The sequence below is a fragment of the Monodelphis domestica genome, chromosome 7 (genome assembly GCF_027887165.1).
Source record: "Monodelphis domestica isolate mMonDom1 chromosome 7, mMonDom1.pri, whole genome shotgun sequence".
Lineage (NCBI taxonomy): Eukaryota > Metazoa > Chordata > Mammalia > Didelphimorphia > Didelphidae > Monodelphis > Monodelphis domestica.
The window spans coordinates 191,110,223-191,136,045 of record NC_077233.1 but is presented as its reverse complement, the minus strand read 5'-3'; the positions used below and the strand labels follow the sequence as shown (position 1 = coordinate 191,136,045).

General features: G+C 34.7%; 1 protein-coding gene across 1 annotated transcript in view; it reads right to left on the bottom strand.

Moving 5' to 3' along the window:
* Positions 1-25,823, bottom strand: part of SVEP1 (sushi, von Willebrand factor type A, EGF and pentraxin domain containing 1) — a 341,958-nt gene that overhangs the window by 197,526 nt on the left and 118,609 nt on the right. The window contains exon 4 of the mRNA XM_001374596.5: positions 1,009-1,167. Coding sequence (XP_001374633.2) covers positions 1,009-1,167 — 159 coding nt within the window. The remainder of the gene's footprint in view (positions 1-1,008; positions 1,168-25,823) is intronic.

Sequence of the window (25,823 nt, the reverse complement as noted above, 5' to 3'; positions counted from 1 at the left end):
GAATCCCAGCTCTGATGCTTGCTAATGGTAAAGCTTTGGGAAAGTCACTTCTAGTTGCTGTCAGTGTTCTCCATTTGAAAATGGGGAGGGTAATCGCAATTATCTAAGTCCCCTGGAGGTTGTAAGCACAGTACAGGCATCTCTTCCACATCCCAAGTCTTTCTCAGCGGCATGGTGCCCACGATCGGGAAATGCATGCAAAATGTTTTGGCCTTCATACCAGAGAACACGTTTTCTTTTTCTTTTTACCTTTCATGGGATGTTAAGAGTACCTTATGTGCATTTATAAGTTACTAAACTTTCTAAGATAGCTCTTCATTTCTAATCTTTGTGTCGGCTGCTGGCTTTGGCAAGCTTTTCACAGATTTTAACTTATTTTAACTTAAAAAACAAATGTATATGTTTATGATATTAAGTTAAAATGTGTTGATATTAAAGAGTACTATACATATATTTTATGCATTCCTGAGGTTCTAAACTTTTTCTGTGTTATCTGATGGCCTTTGTGTGCTGTCTGCAGCTTTTGGGAAACTTCCCAAATTCCCATTTAATTTCTTAAGCCAATCTGTAATATACTGAAATCATGATGAGGCATAATTAGTACAAAATTCAATGTAGATAATTATGATGAATGGCATATCAATCTAAATATCCTATTTAGAAATTCTAATTTAGAAAATGAAGGAATTAATGAACCAAACTTAGAACATGACTACAACAATGCTAGCTGAGTGTGAATTCTTACTAGTATTGGCATTTTGGCCTTTCCCCTTTCTTATCATTTCATATTTGTCTCAGGCTATATTGATAATTCTGCTTGCACTAAAGACAGCCCTATAGACTCGCAGATCCCTTAACTCCCCAATACTTCCTCCCTGGAATTAAAACAGAATTATGCATTAGTATGTATAAATCATCAACCCAAACTAGAAAAAAATTTTCCACAAGAAAAGCAAAATGTGTATATTTTCTGCTTATTTTTTTTTAATTTTCGTATGGGGAACTAACCTTGACATGCGTAGCCTGCTGCCTGATAGCCTTCCTTGCAGACACAGTCCTCTGGGGAAGTACTTCCGGGTGGGGATGTGTGGTTTTCATCAGGGCATGGAATACAAGTGCTGATGCCCCCTGGTGAGCCTTCAGGCTTATATGTCCCAGATGGGCAAGCTGTGAGATAAAAAGCAAGGAACACGACTTTCACAGTGATGTCCAATATTTCATTTGGGGTTTAAGCAAGTTGTTAAAACAGATTAAAAATGGTAAAAGCAGACCCGGAAAATAAAAAAAAGGACAATCTAAGTAAGCAAACCATTTACAAACATTTATTAAGGGTTGCAGCTAGATGGTGAAGTGGATAGAGTGCCAGACTTAGAGTCAGGAAAACTCATCTTTCTGAGTTCAAATCCAGTCTCAGACACATAGCTGTGTGGCTGTGGGCAAGGCACTTAACCTTGTTTGCCTCAGTTTCCTCCTCTGTAAAATGAGCTGGAGAAGGAAATGATAAACCACTCCAGTATCTCTGTCACGGAAATCCTAAATTCAGTCCCAAAGAGTTGGATATGATGGAAATAACCGAACAACAACAAACTAGTATCAGGGGCTGTGTGTACTGGATGTCTGGGACACAAATAATAATTATAGTTAATATTTGTATCCTGCCTGAGGGTTTGTAAAGTACTTTGCATATATTATCTCATTTCATTCACATTGCAGTTTATATTAGGGATAAACATTAAGTCTTCCACTTGGGATCAAAAAATCAACAACACAAGAGTGAGGGAGAGATATGGCTAAACAGCAGCTTGTCTAGAAAAGAATCTAGGTATTTTAGAAGACTCCAGGCTCCATATGAATCAACCTTGTGATATAGCAACCAAAAAGCTAATGCAACCTTAGGCTGCACTTTCCAATAATTAAATGATCATCTCAATGTATTACGTCTTAGTCAGACCTGTCTAGAGGATTGTGTTCAATTCTAGGCACAATATTTACTTTCCCTTTTTTATATGAAATCTATTTTTATTATATTTCTTTTAAAAATTAAAAATAATATTTTATCTTTTCCCAAATTACATGTAAAAACAATTTTTTTTGACATTCATTTTTTAAAAGTTTGAGTTCCGGGGGTAGCTGGGTAGCTCAGTGGATTGAGAGCCAGGTTTAGAGATGGGAGGTCCTGGGTTCAAATCTGACCTCAGACACCTCCCAGCTGTGTGACCCTGGGCAAGTCACTTGACCCCCATTGCCTAGCCGTTACCACTCTTCTGCCTTGGAACCAATACACGGTATTGATTCCAAGCTGGAAGGTAAGGGTTTAAAAAAAAAGAAAAAAAGTTCAAGTTCCAAATTCTCTCCCTTCTTCCCACTCTCTCTCCCCTATTCTGCCCTCACTGAGATGGTAAGCAATCTGATATAGATTTCACACATGGGTACCACTTTTGAAAGGACATTGATAAACTGGCTCAGTAAAGATACACAAACCAAAATTGGAGGAACAGAAACTTTCTAACTCTAGCAGGGGCTATCTGGTGGCCACAAGAGGGGGATAAACAAATCGATAGTTTCTGGTATTCCAGGATCATTGGTAGGTAGATCTCAAATAGCCTCAAATAGTAAAGAGATAATTATGAGGGAGTATTATAGATTCTGTGCACCTATAAGGACACCAGTGCAATATCACCTCAATTTAAAAAATTATGGTTAACTGAAGGAAATTTGGAGTTATCAAAGTCACATACATTGCTTCTAGCTTTTAGAATATGTAATAGGTAAGTAGATAAATAGAGCACTTATTAAGCATTCAATACACACCAGGCACTATGCCATCACCACACTACACAAAGACAATAAAAAAACATTTATAAAAAACATCTTACCTTCCAATGTTAGAATCAATATTAGGTATCAGTTCCAAATCAGAAAAGTGTTAAGGACTAGGCAATGGGTTCAGTGACTTGCCCAGAGTCACACAGCTAAGAAGCATCTGAGGACATATTTGAACCCAAGACCTTCCAGCTATGGGCCTGGCTCTCTACCCACTAAGACACCTAACTGCTCCCAAAAAGCATTTTTTAAAGTACCCACTATGTGACAGGAAATGTACTAAACCCTGACGACATAAAAGTAAGCCAAAATATAGTCCCTGCTATCTAATGAGGACCCACTGCAGAAAAATAAAAGAAATTAGTGGGATGAAAACTGATTCCATGAAGAAAGGTTTAAAGAAACTTGGGCTTGTTTAATATAAAGAAGAAATGGCTAAATATGTCCTGATTACAAGATTAATTTATAACATTCCCACTTTTATTCCAGTCTTTAATGAAGAAAGAGATACATCTTTTTATCAAGAACAATTCCTACATATCACATTACTGTATCATTTAAATGCTTCACTGTAAAGAACTGATGAGATTTATAATACAAAAGAGCCACTTCCTAATTGATACATGCTCTAAAGATATGAAAAGACAGTTCTCAAAGGAAGAAACTCAAGATATCTTTAGCCATATGAAAAAAATATTCTAAATCTAGAAATTCTAATTCTAGAAAATGCCAACTAGAGCAATTCCGAAATTTCATCTCCTATTCATCCAAATGGCAGAGAAAAGAAAAATGTTAAATATTGCATGTGCTATGGGAAAACAAGCACATTGATGATATAATGGTGAATTTATGAATGGGTATGACCATTCCACAAAATAATCTGGAATTATAAGCAATGTATGTCTATTGAACCTGTTATTCCACTGCTAGAGAATCAAAGACAGAAGAAAAGATCCTTTTTTAACATACAAAAATATTTACACTTTGTAATGGCAAAAATAACTGGAAACCAAGGGAATGCCTATCAATGGAAGAATGGTTGAACAAGCTGTGGTACAGGAATGTGATGGAGTATTAGCATGTTTAAGAGATGAGGAAGAGAGAAGGAGGTAGAAGGACAGTTTATATATCACCAATATAAAAATGAACAATTTTGAAAACTTATACACTGATGAAAAATGATCAAAAAGGGGAAAAGGACTTAGTTCTATAAAATATTTATAGCCTTTTTGTTGTGGCAAAGAATTAGAAATTGAGGGGATATCCATCAATTGTGGAAAGCTGAACAAATTGTGGTATATTATGGTGATGGAATGCTATTGTGCTCTTAGAAACAATGGAAAGGATGAGTTCAGAAAAAGATGGAAAGACCTACGTGAACTGATACAGAGTGAGATAAGTAGAACCAGAACATTTTATATAGTAATAACAATACTCTATGATGATCAACTGTGAAAGACTTCACTATTCTCAGCAATACAATGATCCAGGACAGTTCTGAAGGACTTGTGGCAAAGAATGCCATCTACTGTTGGAGTCAAAATTCAGATTAAAGTACACTATTTTACTTTAGTTCTATTTGTGCCTTTAATTGGGGGTTTTGATTTTACATGAGTATTCTTTTATAACAATGATCAGTATAATAGAAGTATGTTTAGCATGGTAATACATCTGTAATACAAATCAAATTGCTTACCAGATCTTGGCACAGAGAGGAAAGGGAGGAAGGGAGACAATTTGTATTATATAATTTTGGAAAACCTATGTTGAAAATTGTTATTACATGTAATGGTAAAATAGAATCTTAAAAAAATTAAAACTATACAAAGCATAGAATACATCTATGCAAAATACCACGAAACATTTCAATGTATATTATTTCCTTTTATACCTATAGGTTGTTTCTCCTAATAGAAAGTAAACTTGAGAGCAAAAAACATAAACAAATTATATCAATAAAACTTTAAAGAAGGCATGTCAAAATTTATGAACTCAATGACAAATCAGGTAAAACAACTTACTGCAGCAAAAAGAGGACCCTCTTAGGTGAATTAACCTCATCTATTTTATATTTATTTTTATTACCTGCAGTTTCAGTGGGTGACATTTGATCTTATCCATCAGTTGTGGAGTTATACTCTGTTGGGGGGTTTGATATCCCAATTACATTTCTCAAATTACTTTCTCCAAAACATTTTTTGGATTAACTGAATTATGGATTAACATAATTAACTGAATTATGGTTCAGTTTTACAAAATAATAGTCCTCCATTTGTTCATTAATTTCATGAAATGTTTACACTTCCTTTCAAATAAGTATTAAAGAGAAAATACATTAGATTCTGGTCCCATTATCACAAAGCTTAGATAATAATTATTATTTTTTCAATTACCAGGCAGGATGTAAAATAGTCTAAGAATTTACTTTCAATCTGTGATTGTTATTTTCCTAATTTCTTTGTTTAGAATTTGGATTTAGTAAAGCAAATATTAATGCCTCAGAAAAATGTCAATAGCATGAAATCAACTAGGGGCTGGCCAATATAGCAATACATTTGATTATTCCATTTTTATTTTCAGAGTTTCTCACTAAAAAAAGATTCTATTTTATTAGTGATTTATAAATGCATTTTTAGAGCACATGTTGGATCTCAGAGTATATGGTAAACAAAGATTTAATTTTCTTTCACTCCCTCTCGTTCTACCTATTAATCCTCCATTTCTACCTATTGCAGTGTTTCCCTTCAAGGCCCATGTAGCTCTCCTGCCATCAACTCTTCTCTGATTTCTCCCACCCAAAAGTAATCTCTTCCTCCTCAAATCTCTCATGACTCTAGATCTCACCTCAGCATTAACATGTTCTATTTTGAATTAAACTGAAACTCAGTTTCCTCATCTGTAAAATAAAGGCAGCTACAGTCTTTCCAGATGTAGATATATATATCCCTGATCATTTGGGTACATATTTCATCTCCCTTCAGCAAGGTAGTCCCTGAGGGCTATATACCATCTTTAATCAATCAACCAACAAGGTTTAGTAACCATTAGTCATTGTTCTGGGCACTGAGGATATAAAGAGAAATTTTAAGAGCCAATCAAAAGAAACATAAATTTTCATAGTTTTGAAGACTACATTTGTAGAATTTGGCTACTGGTTTCCTCATCTTAAAACAATTCCCTTAAGAAGATTCAATAATTTCACAGTATTCCTATTTCACAAATCTTTAGAATAATAGTAACAAGGGGTTTGGAGAATCGTGGGATGTTGTTCTCAGGGCTGTTGCTTGTTGGGATGTTGCTTGTGAAATTGATAATGACAGTGATGGAAAACAGTCTAAGAGTATGCTTGAAAAGCATTGCACAATTCTAACAAGAGAAGTGTGAGCAGAGTCCTGGACAGCCTAAAAAGCATTTTTTTTCCTGATCTATGACTAAGCAATGCTCAAAAAATTGTGGTTTGAACAAAAAGTTTCACAAGTCTTATTAAATGTTATAGTTTCTGGTTGCTATTTTTAATGGATATTTCCTCCTTGGAAAGGTACCAAATATTATTTCCTAACTTTGCTCCATGTAAAAAAGAAAGTACACAAAACACTTTCTGTTAAGAACACATCTTGGCTGGCATCAGCTACTGTTACTGGAAGTATGATTCCTAAAGTTCTCAAGTTGCGCCAACATCAGATTTTCTTCAGTTGACATAATACAGCCTTTTGCCATGTTATAAGCAACGTGAAAGAATAATCAATTTGCTTTTTGCATAACACTAAAGGTATCTTTCCTCCAAAATACTGAAGAATCAATTTCTTTTAAAATCATAGGTGAATGGTAAGGGTCTATTTGCACCAATTCAAGTCAATTTAAGAAGCATCTAGTAGGCACTATGCTTGGTGTTAGGAATAGAACAGGGGTAGGGTCCAGACCGATGAGTTCACCGGTGTAGGAAGTGTGGGGTGTAGGACCTCTTTTACCAAAGAAGGTCATCACCTCCTTTGCAATTTACCCTGTCAGGGAGGGACATGGAATGAGGAACCCTTAATCCCAAAGATATAAGTTGTAGTTAGACACAATTCCTAATATGAGTATTACTTCGGCAGATCTTCACCTCTTTTTCCTCACCACCTTTTCCACTGCCCCTAAACTTTGCCATGACCCAATGCTCTCTTTTCATTCATAATGGAAGATAAGAAATGGATGGGGAATTTTTTTTCTTTCTCCATAATTTTTTAACCATTTCTCATAGTGCTTCTCAACTCTACCATTTTCTCAGCTAAGGCAAGGATGACTCTTAAAAATTCTCTAGTCAGTTGGTACTATCTGATGCCACAAAAACACCAGGTATTTTCTACCTGGGTACCACTACTTCCTTATATCTTTGATTCTTCCTTCTATGTTTCTTTTTCTTCCAAAGGTTTCTAGTCTTACCCAGGCATATTTACCTTTGTGGACATTATTCTTCCCAATCTTTTAATGGGGGGGGGATGAGGTAGGAAGAGAAAGAGATCCCCTAATTTGCCATACAAAGACATAATAAAATATTCCTGTCCTTAAGACATTTAAAATTTCATCAAAGAGAGATAAGAAAAATACCTGGATAAATATAATTGATGAAAATATGTAAGTATATAATAGAGAACAAATAGATGAAATACGAAGTGGGTAGGGAAGATTACTTTTAGTTAGAGAAGAAATCAGGAAAGGTCTAAGAGGAAGAGGTATATAAATTGGACCTATGGAAAAATTTTATATACAAAAATGTTCATTGGAATTTTATAACTTCACCTAAGGTCACAAAAATTTTAAGCAATAGAACCTGAATTCAAATTTATGTCATTAATCTTCAAGTCTATCATTCTTTCTACAACACTACACTGTCAATCTGACCAATAGCTCACAATCAAGAACCTAAGTGGGTGATCAAATATACAATAGACCATCAATGAGGTGATGAGATATAATTCAAAGGTCAGTTACCACTAGACATTATCTATTAGGCCTGACCTTGTAACCATCAGAAAGTTTTTCCATCACGTGGCTAAACCTCTCTTTTAAAATGCACACATCAAAGATGGATAACAGAGAAAGCTTTATGACTTATCCACAAATTAGTGTGAACAAATTAATAAAACAACAAAATGAATCAAGAGCATAGAAGGAACAGCAAATTTGATTTCATATCCAGTTACTGTTGAATTATTTCAGTCATGCCTAATCCCTTACCCCATTTAGGGTTTTCTTGGCAAAGATACTAGAGTGGTTGTTCAGTCTCTTCTTTTTTCATTTTACAGTGAGGAAGCTGAAGCAAACAGGGTTAAGAAACTCACCCACTTTCACATTGCTAGGGAGTATCTGGAGGTTGAATTTGAATTTAGGTCTTCCTGACTCCAGGCCCATCACTCTATCCACTGAGCCACCTAGCTGTCTTCATATTGAATAGGGAAGAATGATTTTGAGACAGGAGATGCAGCATCAAGTGACAATTTGCATTTGCTTTAAGAGAGGCAGCATGGTCTAGTGATCAGAGAGTTTATCCACAAGCCAAGGAAGATGTGAGCCTCAGTCCCTCACATTCTGCATCTAATCTCTTAGTGACTTCTCTTTTAAGATTATAAATTTTAAGGCATCTACTGATCTGCACGGATAGGGGAAATTCTCAAATTTTATAAAAACTTCAGGTTCAGCTTTTCCCCTCTACTGCCCAAAAGATCTATCTGTCTGTCTGTCTATATATATCTGTCTGTCTAACTATATCTTAAAAGGCTTTTTAAAAAACCCTTACCTTCTGTGTTAGAAGTAATACTATGTATTGTGTCCAAGGTAGAAGAATGGTAAGGGCTAGGCAACTGGTGTTAAGTAACTTGCCCAGAGTAAAATGGCAAGGAAGTGTCTGACAACAGATTTGAAACCAGAACCTTATTTTTCTAGGACTGGCTCTCTCAATGAGTCACAGAGCTGCCCATAAAAGACTTTATATAAATATAGAAAATATTGCCTTTAATATATCTAGACTATATTTTCTTTTTTATAGAAGAGAAAGAAAAGATGGATGAATAAAGAACAAAATAACATCATGCCTCTGGAAAGAGATGCCTGCAGAAAAACAAAGTTATGTAACTCCTGTCCAATAATACTATATGTTTACAAAAGCCTGACAGTTCCAGAAACAGTTTTATGGCTCAGAAGTTCATAATATTACTTTCTTGGCATTCCTTAAACAAATATTTCAGCCACTTATGTCTTCTTTATTTCTTAATACTTTTCTTCCCAATTTAGACTTTCTTTAAAAAGAAAAGAAACATGGCAAGCTTTAACTTTTCAATCTTGGTCACTCATGATTTAATGGCAGTATCATTTAATTAAATCAGATTATTCTATTTAACACAAATATTGGCAAAAAAATAAAATTTAAACCTGGAGTTGTCCAAACTTTCAGATTTGTCATATATAAGATTGATAATTGTATTCATAAAGTTCAGTTTTTCCAGACAATTTTGGATGACAAACTTGCATAAGAACATCTCATTCTACTTGATTATTGGGATTTCTGGCACACTATATTGCCTTGGATGGCCCATTGATTTTTACAAGTTTTCTTTTCTTTTCTTTTCTTTTTTTGTCAAGTTTGGAAAACAACAATCCTCTGTCATAAAGTTATTCCTTTTTTTAGAAAATGTTGAGAAACATCACATATTTTTCTCCCTAATAATGTTCTCTATCCTATCCCTTAGCCATAAATCTATTAACAAGGCAGTCTCATTAGTTGGAATAAAGCATGGAGGAAGGGACTACATTGCCTTTAGGAAGGAAATCTTAGACTAAATGCCAGGGATTATTTTACTGATTTTTTTTCCTAGCTCTTTCCCTGGACCATGGCAGAGTTCATAGAGGGAAGGGAAATTGGGACATTCTTTTTGCTTTAATCTTTTCATAGGCCTATAATCTCAAATTTGGCAGGTACCTGAGAGGTCATCTAGTCCAAGCTCTTACCAATACACAAATTCATAACCTAGCTCCTTCATCTTATTTTTCAGATCTTATTTCAGCTTCATATTCCAGGCAAAATGGACAACCAGCTATTTCCAGATTATATTCTTTCCTCTCCCACTTCCATGTCTTTGTATAGACTGTTTATCTCATCTGCTTAGAGAAGCAGCTGAGGTATATTGGAGGAATAAGAAGGGAAGATAATATAGAATCAAAAAGAACAGGGAATTGAAAACTGATTCTAACACATTAACTGTGGGGAAGACAGTGTGCTTATCTGGGCCTCAATTTCCTCATGTGTAAAATGAGAATTATGATATTTGCATTACTTCCCTCACCTGATTGTTGGGAGAGAGCTTTGGAAATCATAAAGCACTATATAAATTGAAGTCGTCAATAATATCATGAGAGGTGGCAAGGAATCATAGAGTTAAAAAAACTTGAAAAATATTCATAAAGAAAAAAGTCTGGATTCTTTAGGCACATTATTTGTGAGAAGTACTTTGTTTCACTAGTATTGGTTTAAAGAATTAAAAGAACTTGCAACTTCTTTGTATTCTAAAGGTCTAGTTACCTAAAAAGTGGTAGAACACAGTTGGGACATTACTAAACAAATTGTGGCATATGATTGTAATGTGGCAAACTACTTTGCCACAAGATATGATGAGCAGATTAATTTTGGAAAAACAGGAAAAACATACATGAAATCATTAAGAGTGAAATGAGCAGAACCAAGAAGACATTACATATAGCAAAATAAATATTGTTTAATAATGACTTGTATATGTCCATCTGTGGAGACAGGACTGATAAATAGAAATAAAACATAGTTTTACAAATCCATCTATCTTTTTGTCAAATGACAAATGACTTTGCTAATGAGAGGAAGGGAAAGAGGCAATTAATTAGGTATTTTAATGTAACAAATTTAAATTAAATTAAAAAGAATGAATGGAACATGGAAGAGAGAATAGAGAACCTTATCTCTCCCTCTTTTCTCTTTCCAACTTCTCTGTTACTGTGGAGGGCACCACTATCTTCTCATTTCATCCTTGACTTCTCACTCTCACCTCACACTTCCAATCTTCTGTCAGAGCTTTTCATTTCCAACTACATAATATCTCTTGTAAGTACCCTATTTTTCTCCACTCACAGGGCTACCAACATAATACAGGTCCTCCTAAATTCTCCTGGACTACTGAAGTAGACTTTAGATTGATTGCCCTGCCTCAGTATCTCCCTCTCCAATCCACCTTTCACTTAAATGCTATGGTGATTTTTCTAAATATTGATTCAATCATATCAATCCTTTGTTCAATGTTCTTCACTATATCTCTTACCTCCAGGATCAAATGTGAACTCTTCTATTTGGTATTTAAAGTGTCTCACAACTGATACATTCCTATTTTCCCAATCTCATTATATGTCACTTTATACACTCTACAATCCCGCTACAAAAGCATACTTGATGTTTCTTTTATGTCACACCCAATCTACTATCTCCATGACTTTGCACTGACTTTCTTTCAGGCCTGTAATACTCTATTCTTCCCCAGTGCCCCAACCCCCCTTTTATGTTCAAATCTCAGCTCAAATCCCCCTAATTGCTAGTGCTTTTCTCTGGGGTTACTTATTTTTCATTTCCTCTCTCTGTATATCTTATATACCTAATTATTTGCATGATGTCTCTCCTCCATTTGAATGTAAGTTCCAAGTTCAAAGATGGCAGGTACCATTTTGCCTTTCTTTCCAACCTCAGAACTCATCATGTTGTCTGGCACATATCAAATGCTTAATAAAAGTTTGTCAGTGTGGTTTATTGTATTTGGTAGACAGTCAATTGTTTACTGTATATCTGAATTGAGTCAGTATTAGTCTGGCAGATAACCACATCCTTATTGGAAAGAGCCAAACCACAGGGCTGGAATTAGGCATATACAGACAGTAATAATATCTTAGGGAGGTTTTTCTTTTCACCTTTTGTTTTCTTCCTTTTGACTTCACATGTAAAGAGTTTGGGAACTCAGCCATGGAATAAGAAGCCAAGAGCAATAGACTCAGATTCCTGTTAGTTATAGTAAAAACCTCTATTAACAAATAGTATGCATTTCAGTGGTGTAGTTTTCAGTTGGAAATTTCATAAGTGAGGGCAAAAATAAGATAGAAAGCATGATGATGCTTTCCGGGATGGCCAGTCAATGTGGTTATGTTATAAATACTCGTTAAATGACTGGCATCAAGTGGTTTAACATTCTAGGAAACAGAATACATATCTGGGAATCTTGGGATATTGGTGGAGGGAATCCAGGTCATATATTGAGGCTAGAAGAAGAAGGAAGAGGGCAAGTCAACTTTTACTCATCAGGAAAGATTTTGTGTATGGGAGAGAAAGTCTATTGGAAAATAATCATGGCAGACTAACTTCCAGATCCTGAAGAAGTCACTGATAAAGATTTATATTTCCATTCATTCCTAGCTTCTCTTGGGACTAGACCTCCAGTTATTGTGTTCTGACTTTACTGGGTTTTTCCTCTCCAAGAAGTCAAGAGGATTATTTGGTAGGGAGTGTGAAGATTGGATTTAGCTATTTTCTGATTCTAACAATGAAGATACTTAGTTTAACAAAATCAGGAATGTCTTGGCAACTCTAAATTACTCTGCCCTACTTAGACCATACTTTAGGGGAAGATAAAATTGTAGTCTCCTGATTGAACAATGAAGGTACTTAACTCTTACTTTATAGTGAAGCTAGAACTTTAAGCTAAGTCTATTTTAAAATCTTAATACAAAAAGGTGTTAAGTAACTATAAAGATTAAATTAATCACAAAAAGGTTAAGTAACTCACAAAAGGTGAACTTAACAAAGAGGTGTTAAGTAACTCTAAAGATATAATCTAATCAAAGAAGATGAGAAGTCTAAAAGAATGGGCATTTAGAGGAGAGGACACAAGGGTGAAAGGTCTATATATTGGCTCATTTCCTCTCTCCACTACTCTTTGAGGCAGAAAATTGGCTGATAGCAGCATGCTGGGCCTTTCGGCATCTTAGCGTGACTACAATCTATTGTCTGGTTTGGTGGTGAGTTTCTGGCTGAGTTTTACTCCTTTACTTTCCAACTTTATACTCTAGAAGCCTCTAATCTTCAGAGACCTAGAGGTGGGGATTTTAAAACTCCCCCTGGCACAGGCCAGGCAGGAGAAATTCTATATCCTCTTCCCTCCTTCTCCTTAAATTCCTTCCCTCTATATTAATTAAATTACCATAAATTTCCAGACTGATGGGTATTTTATTTGGGATTTTCCCCAGTGACCAATTAAATATAGATTTTAAGTCACAACCCTAAAATTATCTTGACAGAAGACACTGTGGGCCAATCTTCCCAACTCTCAAGCTACCTTAAAATGGATAAAATTAGCAGTATGTATTTTATTTCTTTAAAAAATAATTAGTTAATTTAGAATGTATTTTCAAGTTTGATAGACTAGAGGGGAAAAATGTTTGGTATGATCAGATATGACAACAGATTTTAGGAAGAGAAATAAAAATTTTAGTCCCATGGCTAGAGCCATTAAAAGAGAAGATGGCTAAGAAGGATGGGGGAGGGAGGAACTTAAAAAGAAAATTCATATGATATAACTATAAGAAAAAGATGGGAATCAAAAGACTGATATGACTTCATAAGAGACTCTTATCCTCTATGTCATAACTTCCTATCATGGCAAACATTATTCATTCTCATTTTACAGATGAAGATGCTAAGATACTGCAAAGCTGGAGGATGTGCCCAAGATCTTATCACTAATAAATATTCAGGATTCTTTCTAAAACTTATTAGAATATTAAAAGGATGTGTACAAATGACAGAAGGAGGTATATACAAATAAGGATAGGATCTATAAGGTCAGAAAGGCTAAAATATTGAATGAACTAAGACTTGAGGGGAAAAAAAAGGTTAAAAAGAATTTTTTTTACATTGCTCTAGGGGCAGCTGGATGTCTCAGGAGATAGAGGACCAGGCCTGAAGTCAAAAGGTTCTGGGTTCAAATTTGACTTTACATACTTCTGTATGATCCTGAGCAAGCCACTTAACCTCCTCTGCTCTTTTGCCTTAGAATCAATACAGGAAGCAAGGGTTAAAAAAATTCTCCAATTAAAGTAAGAAGAAATATGTGTGATCAGAGCAGATGGCATGGTGGTAACAGATGATAGAGAAAGCTGAACTTTCTCTATTTGGCTTCCATTTTTACTATCAATAAAAATGATCTTCAAAATGGAAAAGACAGAGAAAACATAGTTAATATTTAATTGAACCCCACAGTTCTTTGTACTCTACAACAGAGTTAGAGGACATTGAAGAAATAAACATTAAATAGAAGTTGGGGAGATTGTGGAGGAAGGAAGCTTGAACAAATAATGATCCTCAGTGTTTGTATTTTGGTTAGATTTTAAAAGTGTAACAAGAAAGAGATTAAGTGATTGGTCTAGCATAACTAACATGAATGCCTACCCTTAAGAAGCTTACATTCTATGAAGAAATATAAGGTAATTTATTAGGTACATCCATAATTTATGTTGAGTAGATGGAGCAAAGACCCATAAAGGGACTGGCAAAGCAAACCATTAGGTTAACTAAAGAATTAGGACTAGATCACAAATCTTCCAAATCTGAATCTGGTGTCCCTTCTAAAATATAGTTCTATTCTCTTAGGTATTTTAAATTATTTCCCTCTGTGATTTCCTAATGTTAGTGGAGAAAAGTATATCAAAATAAAGGAAAACTTCAACTTAAGATCCCACTAGTACATATTAATATGCAAATATGTTGGCACAGTGAATACAGCATGGAAATTGGATGCTAGATGATATGTGTTCAAATATGGACTCAGACATTTTCTAGCTGTATGACCTGCAACAACTCATCTAAATTCTGGTTGTCTCAATTTTCTCATCTATAAAATAGGATTAATAATAAAACCTACCTCCTAAGATTGTTGCAGGGATAAAAAAATCAGATAATATTCATTAAATGCTTTGCAAATCTCAAAATCCTATGGAAATGCTAGCTATGATGATGTTTGTAAACACTTGCCTTATAGATTTCTCTGCATATCATAAAGGTATGTCACACTTCAAGGATGCACACCAGTCACAAATCTAAACTGGTAAAATATATAAGGTATTTGGCAATCGGGCAGTTAGTTAACACAGCAGATAGAGAACCAGACCTGGAGTCAGGAAGGCATGAGTTCAAATTTGACCCCAGACATTTATTAACTCTGTTAGCCTCAGTTTACTCATCTGTAAAAAATGAGCTGGAGAAGGAACTGGCAAGCCACTCCCATATTTTTGTCATAAAAGTCCAAATGGGGTCAAGAAGAAATCAACACAACTGAAATGATGAAACAAAAGAAGATAGCAATCATTCAGTTTGAAAAAAGGAATCACCATAAGGTTCCTTCAAGTTAGCCACCGTCTTTAAAATTTTAATTCAATTATTAAAATGTAAGCAACATATGGTGGAATATGTCTATTTTATAAAATTATATATACCTTTACAAGTTAAGTGTTATGCTTATAGGTCATGGGAACTGGTAGGAACATTATTAGTCATCTAGTTCAAGCTCCTCCTTTCAGTGTTATGGAAATTAAGGGCTCAGGAAATTAAATGATTTGCTAAAGATCACCAAGAGACAGGGATAGGATCTGAACTCAATTTCCAAGACTATAAAGTCTGCTGCACTCATGTTATCTCTGTAAAGTATCCTGCAATGATGATTGCCTCAAAAGACTTATACTGTTGGTTGACAACTTAGCTTTATTTTAGTAGCATCAGGATATAAAATGACCCAAATCAATAATCTGTAAAGGAATCCAGTAAATGAAGTTCCCCTTTCAACCAAAACCAAGTGTAATTTTCCTTCTACACCCTGGCAGGCCTGATAGAGACTGAATACAACACTGATAATACTTAAACACGTTTTCGGGCATGACTATAGGGAGTCACAAGCCAGCATGCTGATATCAAAATCTAAGGATTTTTGCCAACATTATGAATGTACTTAGGGCTTCAGAGGAGAAGAGATTATTTCAACTCTGCATGAGAGCTCTATAAGTAGTTTAACAGATGGTAAATGATGATAGAAAAATTAGCCACAGGTTTTTAATTGACACTAATGCAGAAAGTAAAAATTTAAACTTTTCTAGCCAATTTTTTTCACATGCTGGTGAATCCATTCATTTCTATTGAGTGTCCACACCAGAGAACTCCCACAGCAACTACAGAAAAGCAGCTTACCTGGTTTTCTCAATGGATGGGAACAAAATTTGATACAATATACACTATATGTCAACACACAACTTGGCCATAAAACAAACTCTCTTTGAGTTACACAGTAGATTGGTTATATGAATTTCAAGGTAAAATTCAAAGTTCAACAATAGTTTTAGTCAGAATTAACTAGAATAAGTTTTATATCTTCTGGCATATTCTTTTTTTTTAAGGAGAGACAGAATTCATTCAAATGTTTTGCAAATAATTTATTATTTCATATGACATTTGAGATCTGGGATTGATAAAATCCATTCTTTCTCACTTTTTAATCCAATTGTCCTTGAGATTTTTGACTTTTTGTTTCTCCTTATGAATTTCATTATTATTTTTTTCTAAGTATATGAAATATTTCTTTAAAGTTTGGCATAGTTTTGAATAGTAAATAAATTTAGATCATATTGTTACTTGTATTATATTGGATAAACATACAGATGATAAATTGATATTTCTCTGGTTATTTAGATCTGTCTACACAAAGTGTTATAGATACATATAGTTCCTTCATGAATTTTGATAGATATTCTCCAAGGTACTTTTTGGTTTCCATAATTAATTTTAATATATTTTTTAAAATTTCACTTTTACCTATTGGATTTTATTGGTTTTACATAGAATTACTTATGACTTATGGTCAATCCCCATTATTTGTGGAGTCTGTCATTATGAATGTGTCTTCTCACTAAAATGTATTTGTAACTTCAAAATCTTGTGGTACTTTCATGATGATTTTCAGAAATGCTCAGAATAGCAAAATATTTGAATCATCCAAATGCACATTCTCCACTGAGGATGAACAAGGTGACAGTTTGCCTTCTTTTTCAACAAGTGTCCTTTTTTTGTAGCTTATTTAGGACCATTTAAAAACATTTTTTATGTCTTTTTGTTGGTGATTTTGCTATTTAAAATGGCCCTCAACATTGTGCTGATGTTTTCTTGTGGTCTTAAATCCAAGAAGATAGTGGTATAGAGAAAATATGTTAGATAAGTTTCATTCCTAATATGAGTTACAATGTCTCTGGTTATGAGTTCAATATTAACGAACCAATAATATAGTACATCCAGTAAAAGAGAAATGCCCTTCACTGACACGAGGCTGCTCTGCAAAGTACTAAAGTAAATATTGTAACCAGAGGCTATCAAAAATCTAAACCTGTATTTTCCCTTGGAAGAATGGTTACACTTTCATCAATACAGTGTTTGTAGCAACTTAAAAGACATAATAAACATGAATGAAAAGAACCTACTGGATGTGAATTTAATATGCTAAGATTATTATTTCAGTTAATTTGTAGAGGACTCTGTTATTCTGCAAGTCTTTCCTTCATTAGTTGCAAAAAAAAAATTAAATTTATTTTTTGTCTCTGCTTATTTTTTCAATTTCTTTTTCTTGTCTTATTGCTGGAGTTAGTATTTTAAACACTGTATTAAATAATAGTGGCGACAATGAACATCCTTGTCTTATCTCTACTCTTATGATAAAAAACTCAATTTCCTCCAATATATATATTTGCTCTTGGATTTAGGTAAATACTATTCACTAAATTAAGGAAACATCCTTTTGTTTTTATGATTCTTAGAGTGTTTTGAAATAGAAACAAGTGTTGGATTTTTTAAAAAGTCTTTTGGGCATTCATTGATATAATGATGTGGGGTTTTATTATCAATTTGTTAATATATTTGATTATACTTATATTCTTCTTTACATTGAATTAAATGTTGCATCCACCCTAAATTCCAATCTGATTATATTGTATTATATAATGTTATTGTAGTCTATTTGCTAATATTTTATTTGAATTTTTTTACATCAATGTTCATTAGGGATATTTTTCTATAGTTTTCTTTCTCTGCTTTATCTCTCCCTGATTTAGGTATCAAGATCCTATTTGTTTTATAAGTAGAGATTGAAAAGATGCCTTTCTTTTCTACTATTTCAAACCATTTGCATAGTTTTGAAAAGGTAATATGAATGTTTGACAGAATTCACTTGTGAATCCAGCTGATTGCAGAGTTTTTTTTCTTTGGGACTTTATGACTTGTTCAGTTTCTTTTTTTCTGATATGGGTTTTTTAAAAGTTCATTTCTTCTTTTGTTAATCTATTTTGATATTTTTTAAGTATTCAATTTCCTATAATTTATTAGATTTAAAAATATATAATTGGTCAAATAGTTTCTGAAAACTTCCTTTATTTTTTCTTGTTAGATGATGTCATTTTTCCATTTTTAATACAAAATACAAAAAAAAATTCCTCTCTTTTTGGAAAACTGGGTTGGCTAACTTTAATTAGTTTTAAAAATAATCTTCTAGGTTTACCTACCATTTCAATGTTCTTTTTTATTTCAAATTTATTAATTTCTTCTTTATTTCCCTAATTTCTACTTTTAAAATTTGTTGTTCAAGTTATTAATGTGATTTAATTTTTAATTAATTTTTACTTTTGATTAAATGAATTTTTAATTTAGTTTAATTTTTTACTAGTTCATTAATTTTTTTACGATTTCTCTGTTCCTTGTCCCACAAATTATTTAAAATTATGTTATTTTCCCACTGTTAGCTCTTTCTTTAGGGCAGGTAACTGAAAATAATTTTACTACTTTATAATCATTAGTAAATTATATATTTAGCATTTCTCTTTTTCTATTTTGTTTAGTTAGATTTTTCTTTTAAACCCTTATCCTCTGCCTTAGTATCAATAGTAAGTATCTGTGTTGAAGCAGAAGAATGGTAAGGGCTAGGCAATTGTGGTTAAATGACTTATCCAGGATTGCACAGTTAGGAGGTATCTGAGGCCAAATTTGGACCCCAAACCTCCCATCTCTAGGCCTTTCTTACAATCCACTGAGCCACCTACCTGACCAATTTTGCTTACTTCTTTATTTGTTGCAAAGTAAGCTCCTTGAAAGCAGGAATTGTCTTTCTTTATTTTTATTAATTGTATCCCTATAATAGCACAGTTCTAGGCACATAGTAGGTGTTTAATAAATGTTTATTGGGTTGATTATTATGCCTATGTTTACTGTAGTCTTTTCTGAAATCATAATTACTATCTATATATTTTTGAGATCATAGACACATAATCAATTTTGTTTTAGTCCCTCATTTTACCACTATGTGAATCTGTATTTCAAGAACATTTCTTATAAATAACATATTTTAAAATCCTACTTTGTGATCCGTTCTGTTATTCTTTTCTATTTTTTATTTTGTGGGAAAGTCCATCCTATGAGCAGTCATAATCTTGATTGGTAACTGTGTGTTTCCTTCTATTGTCCTCTTGTAATTTTTCTTCTTTTTACTCTTACCTCTCTCTTTACAAGTAAGCAGGGGTACATAACGGGAATTTGCCTGATTCTTGTGACCTTGTAAAAGATGAAGCATGTTTTCACTCTGCTACAATTCTTTCTTTCTCCTCAAACTGCCTGTTTTTTTCCTCTTTCTTTTTCTTTTAATTCTTCCTTCATGATCCCCCCTCTAACAGTTGATTTTGTTTTGCTTAAGGACCCATTACCTGGAACACAGTCAATACTTAATAAATTCCTAGTTCATTGACTTACCTTACTTTTTCCTGTCAGAACTCTAATTTTGTTCAGTTGTTTTTCAGTCATATTGGACACTTAGTGATGCTATTTTGGGGTTTTCTTGGCAAAGATACTATAGTAGTTTGCCATTTTCCTTCTCCAGATCATTTTACAGATGAGGAAACTGAGGCAAACAAAGTTATGTGACTTGCCCAGGTTCACACAGCAAGTGTCTGAGGCAAGATTTAAAATTGGAGATGAGTCTTCCTGAGTTAGGCTCTACACTATATCCAGTATGTGCTGAAGCTGTCCTTTAACTCCTTCTTAACTGTGTTAATAATCATTTACTTAGTTGACTTGAAATGTACGTCTCATAATAAGATGTATAACCACATTTCTCTCTATGTCTTTGTAATAAGATTTCCTTAATAAAAGCAAAATGTACATTCATAGTAGCCCAAATTCGTGGAATATGGAACCAACGGGATACTATATGTTAAACCCTTTGCAACTTTAAACTATACCTTTTTATCCAGTGATTAAGTTTTAAAAGTACTTTGCATTTGTCTCCTTTGATCCTCATAACAGTCCTGTGAGGAAGATGCCATCATTATCTCCATTTAGAGGAGAACACTGAAGTAGATAGAGGTTAAATGACTTGTGCAGGGTCAGACGGCTGGTAAGAACTGAAAATCAAGTCTTCCTGACTCCCACGTCCAATATTCTTTCTCTTGCTCCACTCAGCCTCCCCAAGGCCAGCAGTTTCTGTATGCACAGCTTTGGTCTACATCATAATTTCACTGATGTAGGGAATTTCTGATGAGAAAACCATCTGAAAAATGCAGCTAGTGTGCAATTTATAGACTTAGGTGGTTGCCTGGACCCTGAGAGATTAAGTAACGATCCAGTTCATCAGGTAGTTCGGTGCAGCAGAAGGATCACTGATGGAGGTAAAATCCTGGCTCCAGTGGTTATTACCATTGAGTAAACTGTTTACCTCCCAGGGCCTCAGCTCTGTTACATGTAAAAGGAGGGGGTCAGAACAGACGGCCGCTGAGGTCCTTTTCAGCTTTAGATTTATGTGAAGCTGGACAAGTGATATCATGTTGCTTTACTTCTCAGTCAGCTGGGGAGGGGTTGAAGGAAAGGAGAGAATTTGGAACTCAAAATTTAAAAAACTAAATGTAAAAATAAGTAAAATCTTTTAAATAAAATTATGTGAAGAGTGGGATTTAAAAGTAAATCTTTCTGACTTTGAGACTGGTTCTCTAATTAATACATCATTCCACCTCTAGATTTAATTGAAGGAAAAAACCCAAAATATATTTTTAATTTAGAACCTTAGGCTTTAATTTCTTTTCCCACTAACAGATGCTTCCAGAAAACTGTGAGGCAAACATTTCACCATTTCATGGATTTGGTAAAAATAAAAAAAATGAACCTATAAAATCTCTGATTTAAGTTTGATTTGTCATATCCCTTTCTTTGTGCTACAGGCATACTGGCATCAGCCTCAAATTGAGTAGGAATTGTTTACAGTTAAGTGGCATTTGTGATAATTAATTCCATAGGTTGTCAAAGAAACCATTTCATGTTATCTGCCTTGGCAGGCCTGGGAAACTTGGTTTGGCTTGGCTGTACTTGGCAAATCCTTCCAGGCACTGTGCTGGTTGTTCTCCAATTATCAGGTTCCTTAAGAGACCCCCATGGGTGGCCCTGAGCTGCAGAGCCTCACTGGAACACGTGAACGCTGCAGGCTATGGATTAGGATTGTCCACAGCAGTGTTTCATCTGTCTATATTGTATGAGGTGCTTCTGAATCCTCTGTCAAGAGATATCTTATTAAAAATGAGCTTGGCAGCCCTTGCTGCCCTAGAGACAAGTAGGAAGGCAAAAACTAAAGCATATGGCTTAGGGATTTCCCAGGTGGAAAACTCATTCACTGCACTGAAGCAGGGCAGTATTTCAAGCACTTCTTGGTCCTTTGTCTAGGGACTCAAATATGAGATCACCGCCTCTGGGACTTTGTCAGCTGCACTAGCTAAAGAGAACACCATTGTGCAGGAGGAAGTGGTCACACCGGACCCAAATTTAAAATGTACAGAGTTGGAGGCAAAAAGTAATTCACTTAGGGAGAGGGAGGAATTGACCTTAATAGGAGACTCAAATTTCCGCTGTATCAACTGAAGAAATACTTTGAACCCAGCTTTGTATGAAGGTAATTATACCACTTTTGGAAAGATTGTTTAGGTCTAAACTCTGGCAGAAATGTACTTCATGCTGTCAGCACAATTTCTTTATGCACATCCATGTGATTACTACTAATAGATTTTAGTATAAGACTGTTCATTAGTCACCACAATTGTCAGTCTATTTACTTATGGGATTACTAGAAGTATTGACATCATTTGTCATTTCTTGGAACATCATTAGCTCACTGGGTTTTTAAATACCCATTTTCCAGTCCAAGTGTAGCAGGTACAATGTACAGAATGCTAAACTCTAAATCTAGGAACAGGAAATGCCTGATAGTCACTAGCAGTGCGTATCCTCTCAGAGTCTCATTGTAATTCCTTTGGCTCACACGCTATCAATGGAGAAGCATCAGTGTTTGCTGGAGGGATCAAGGTGTAGTGGAAAGAGTATTGGATTTGGAGTCAGAAGACATGGGTTCAAATGCCAGTTTTGTAATTCATTCTGTATTAACCTCGAAGACTCTTTTCAGTTTTGTATGGATGATCCTATCATCCTTTTGACTTGCCAGTTCAACACAACAGACCCGAACTAAAGTTCTAAAAGGTTGCAATCCAAGTGCAGGGAATTATCGTTTACTTCCTTAGGACCACGGGCAAAGATTGTTGTCAACAACTAATCTCTCCACTGACCTCCAGTTTCACATCTCCAACTGCCTTTCATTCATTTCAAACTGGATGTCTTAAAGTCAATATGCCTAAAATATACTGAAAATAACTCATTTTCTCTACCCCTAACTCCTACAGCCTCCTACCTTCTCCAATAATGTAGAGCGTAATGTTAGCCTTCCAGTCTCTGAGGCTGGCAGTCTGGATTCCTCGTTATCTCTCATTCCCTTTTTCAGAGCTGCTGCCACATCCTGCTGATCTTACTTTTGCAATCTCTCCTAAACATACCCTTTCTCTCTTCTGACATTGCCACTATTCTTCATTCAGACCCTCATCACCTTATGCCGGGATTACTGAAATAGCCTGTTGGTAGGTTTGGCTGTTTCAAGTCTCTCCCCACTTCAATCCATCCTTCATTTAGTCTTTAAAGTGACTTTTGTAAAATGAAGGTTGTTATGTCACTTTCCTTCTCAGTAAACACCATTGACTTCCTGTTGCTTTCTGGAGCAAATATAAAATACTCTACTTGGCATTCAAAGCCCTTTATAACCTAGTCTCTTCCTACCTTCCCAGTCTGCTTACACCTTACTCTCCAACATGTATTCTTTGATCCAGTGACACTGGCCTCAAGTTATTAGTAAGATGCTCCATTTGTTGCCTTCAGGCATTTTCTCTGGATGTTCCCCATGCCTGGAATGCTCCCCCTTCTCCACCCTGAGTACTGACTTCCCTGGCTTGCTTTAAGTCTCAACTAAAATCATAGGTCCTATAGGTTTACTCTAACCCCTCTTAATTACAGTGCCTTCTCTCTATTAATTATTTCCTATTTATCTTACATACAGCTTGCTTTGTATATATTTGTTTGCCTGTTGCCTCTCTCCCATGAGACAACAGGCTATCTTCTAAATTTCCAAATGCCTCAAATCTTCTCAAAATGTCATTATTTCCTCTGGATGGCTGCTTGTATATATGTATTTTCCAACCATTGCTTCTATCTAATTTACCAAGAAATACTGAAAGCCTTACTCAGATTCCAGGCACTATATTTTCAGACTACAACACAGCTTTTGTGAATATCCTGAGACTCACAATTTTATCAGCCTACAAACTATGTATATCTCATGTGATGTTTGTACAGGATAATTTTCTCTATATAGTGCCTGACTGCAGTGGAGATGCATTCTCTCTTGCATAGAGGGAATTATTAAACAGGGGGTGCTCATGCAGTATTTGAAGACTACATTTCTTATGGAATTTCAAATATTCAAATAAAGGCTCATATTATGATTTTTTAAAAAATGAACCAAAAATTTCAATAATATTAAAACATCTCACACATGCACAAATACAAAAAGCCAGAGAAGTCCTTGAAGCAATGTAATAATGGGTTAGAATTTTTTCACCCTTGAATTTAATTGACTGTATATACTAGTATCTAATCCACCTAATTCTATCATAAGATGGAAAAATCCTACAAAAAGATAAAAGAAAAAAAAACTATTAAACTTCTGAAGGAGGATCATTTTCTTTCAGGTCATCAATATATTAATTATTGATCTAGTATAATGCCTGATAAATCTAATAGCCAGAAATAGTTTATAACAATAGCATTATTGTCTAAGAACCAGAATGGAACCTGGAATTTACTGCTTCAACATCCTTCATGTTATAATTGAGGAAACTGAAACCTAGCATGTTTAAGGGACTTATCCAAAACTCACCAAGGGATAGGACTTAAGCCCAGGTGGTCGGATGCCAAATCCAATGCTTCCTCTTTTCTGGATTCTAGAAGATGGATATTTTTGTATCTAATTATCACTTTTATTAGCTTTTTATATATACATGATCATTTGGAGTTACTGTATATGACACCATATCCTCTGCATTTATGTGACTCTCCTACTAAGTATTTACAGCTAATTTGCAACTTCAAGCCAAAGATGTGTTTCTTTGTTTGTGGAGATTCTTTTTTTAGTGAGATGTAAGAATTACTTCTTATAGGTGTGTCTGCTAACTGGCCTTATTGAATAGGTCTATTCATGAAAAGCTGAATGTAGTTAAATTTTAACTCTCTTTCTTCTCTCTCCATATATATTTGTATTATATATGTTATATATGCTTTTATTTTATTCATACATTTCTTATATCTTATATATGTACATACACATATGTTTTATATTTTGTGTATAAATATACATACATGTATATGTTATATATATATATATATATATATATATATATATATATATATATATAAAACACTATCTAGGTCCTTATCTTCTCTCCTTCAATACTATTTTACTTGGTGATATCAGCTCCTATATATATTCAATTATCATTTTAATATAGATAATTCTCTGACCTATTTATACAGACCCGACTTCCCAATGACCTTGGGTCTTCATATCCAGCTGCCTATGGGTATGTTGACTACATATCCTTTAGACATCTTAAACTCAACGTGTCTGAAACTGAACAGATTATCTTCCTCCTAAAACCTGCTCCTCTTCCTAACTTCTCTATTACTTATGAGGGCACCACCACCAGCATCCTCCCCGTCTTCCAGGCTCACAGTCTATATGTCATCCTTTGGCTCCTTCCTTTCTCTCACCCTTTCTCCACCTCCTGTATGAGCCCTGTATCCTTTCTAATATACCCTCCCCTCTGTTCTGATACTGCCATCATCCTGGGGAAAGCTCTCATCACCTCAAACCTGGCTTTGCAAAATGTCTCTAGTTAACCTTCCTGACTCAAGTGTCTTCCTACTAGAGTCCATCTTCCAATCAGCTGTCAAATTGGTCTTCCTAAAGCAATTTATGACCATGTCACCAGGACCCCCTCCATTCAATAAATTCCAGTGGCTCCATAATACTTCTAGACTCAACTATAAACTCCTTTATTTAACTTCATCACCTGGCTTCGTTCTATCTTTCTAATCTTCTTTTACCCTATTCCCTCCCACACACTCCACAATCTAGTAAGGATAATAAATCAGCAAAGGAGTCTGAAAAGAAGCAGTCATGCAAGTACTAAAGAAGATGAAGGGAAAAGAAATGTCATGCCCCCAAGGCTCCTGCCTTTGCTCTCTTTTCCTATGTCAATATGCTCTCCTTTATGATGCCCATTCCTTATGTACTAGACTAAAAAATCTAGATTTCCAATCCTTGTCTCTCTCCTATACTGCAGATCCACAGAACTGCCAGCCTGCTGGACATCTTTGACTAGATGTCCCATCAGCATTTAAACTCAACAGATACAAAATTTAACCCAACTAAATTATATCTCTATATACATCCCTGCCCTACTCA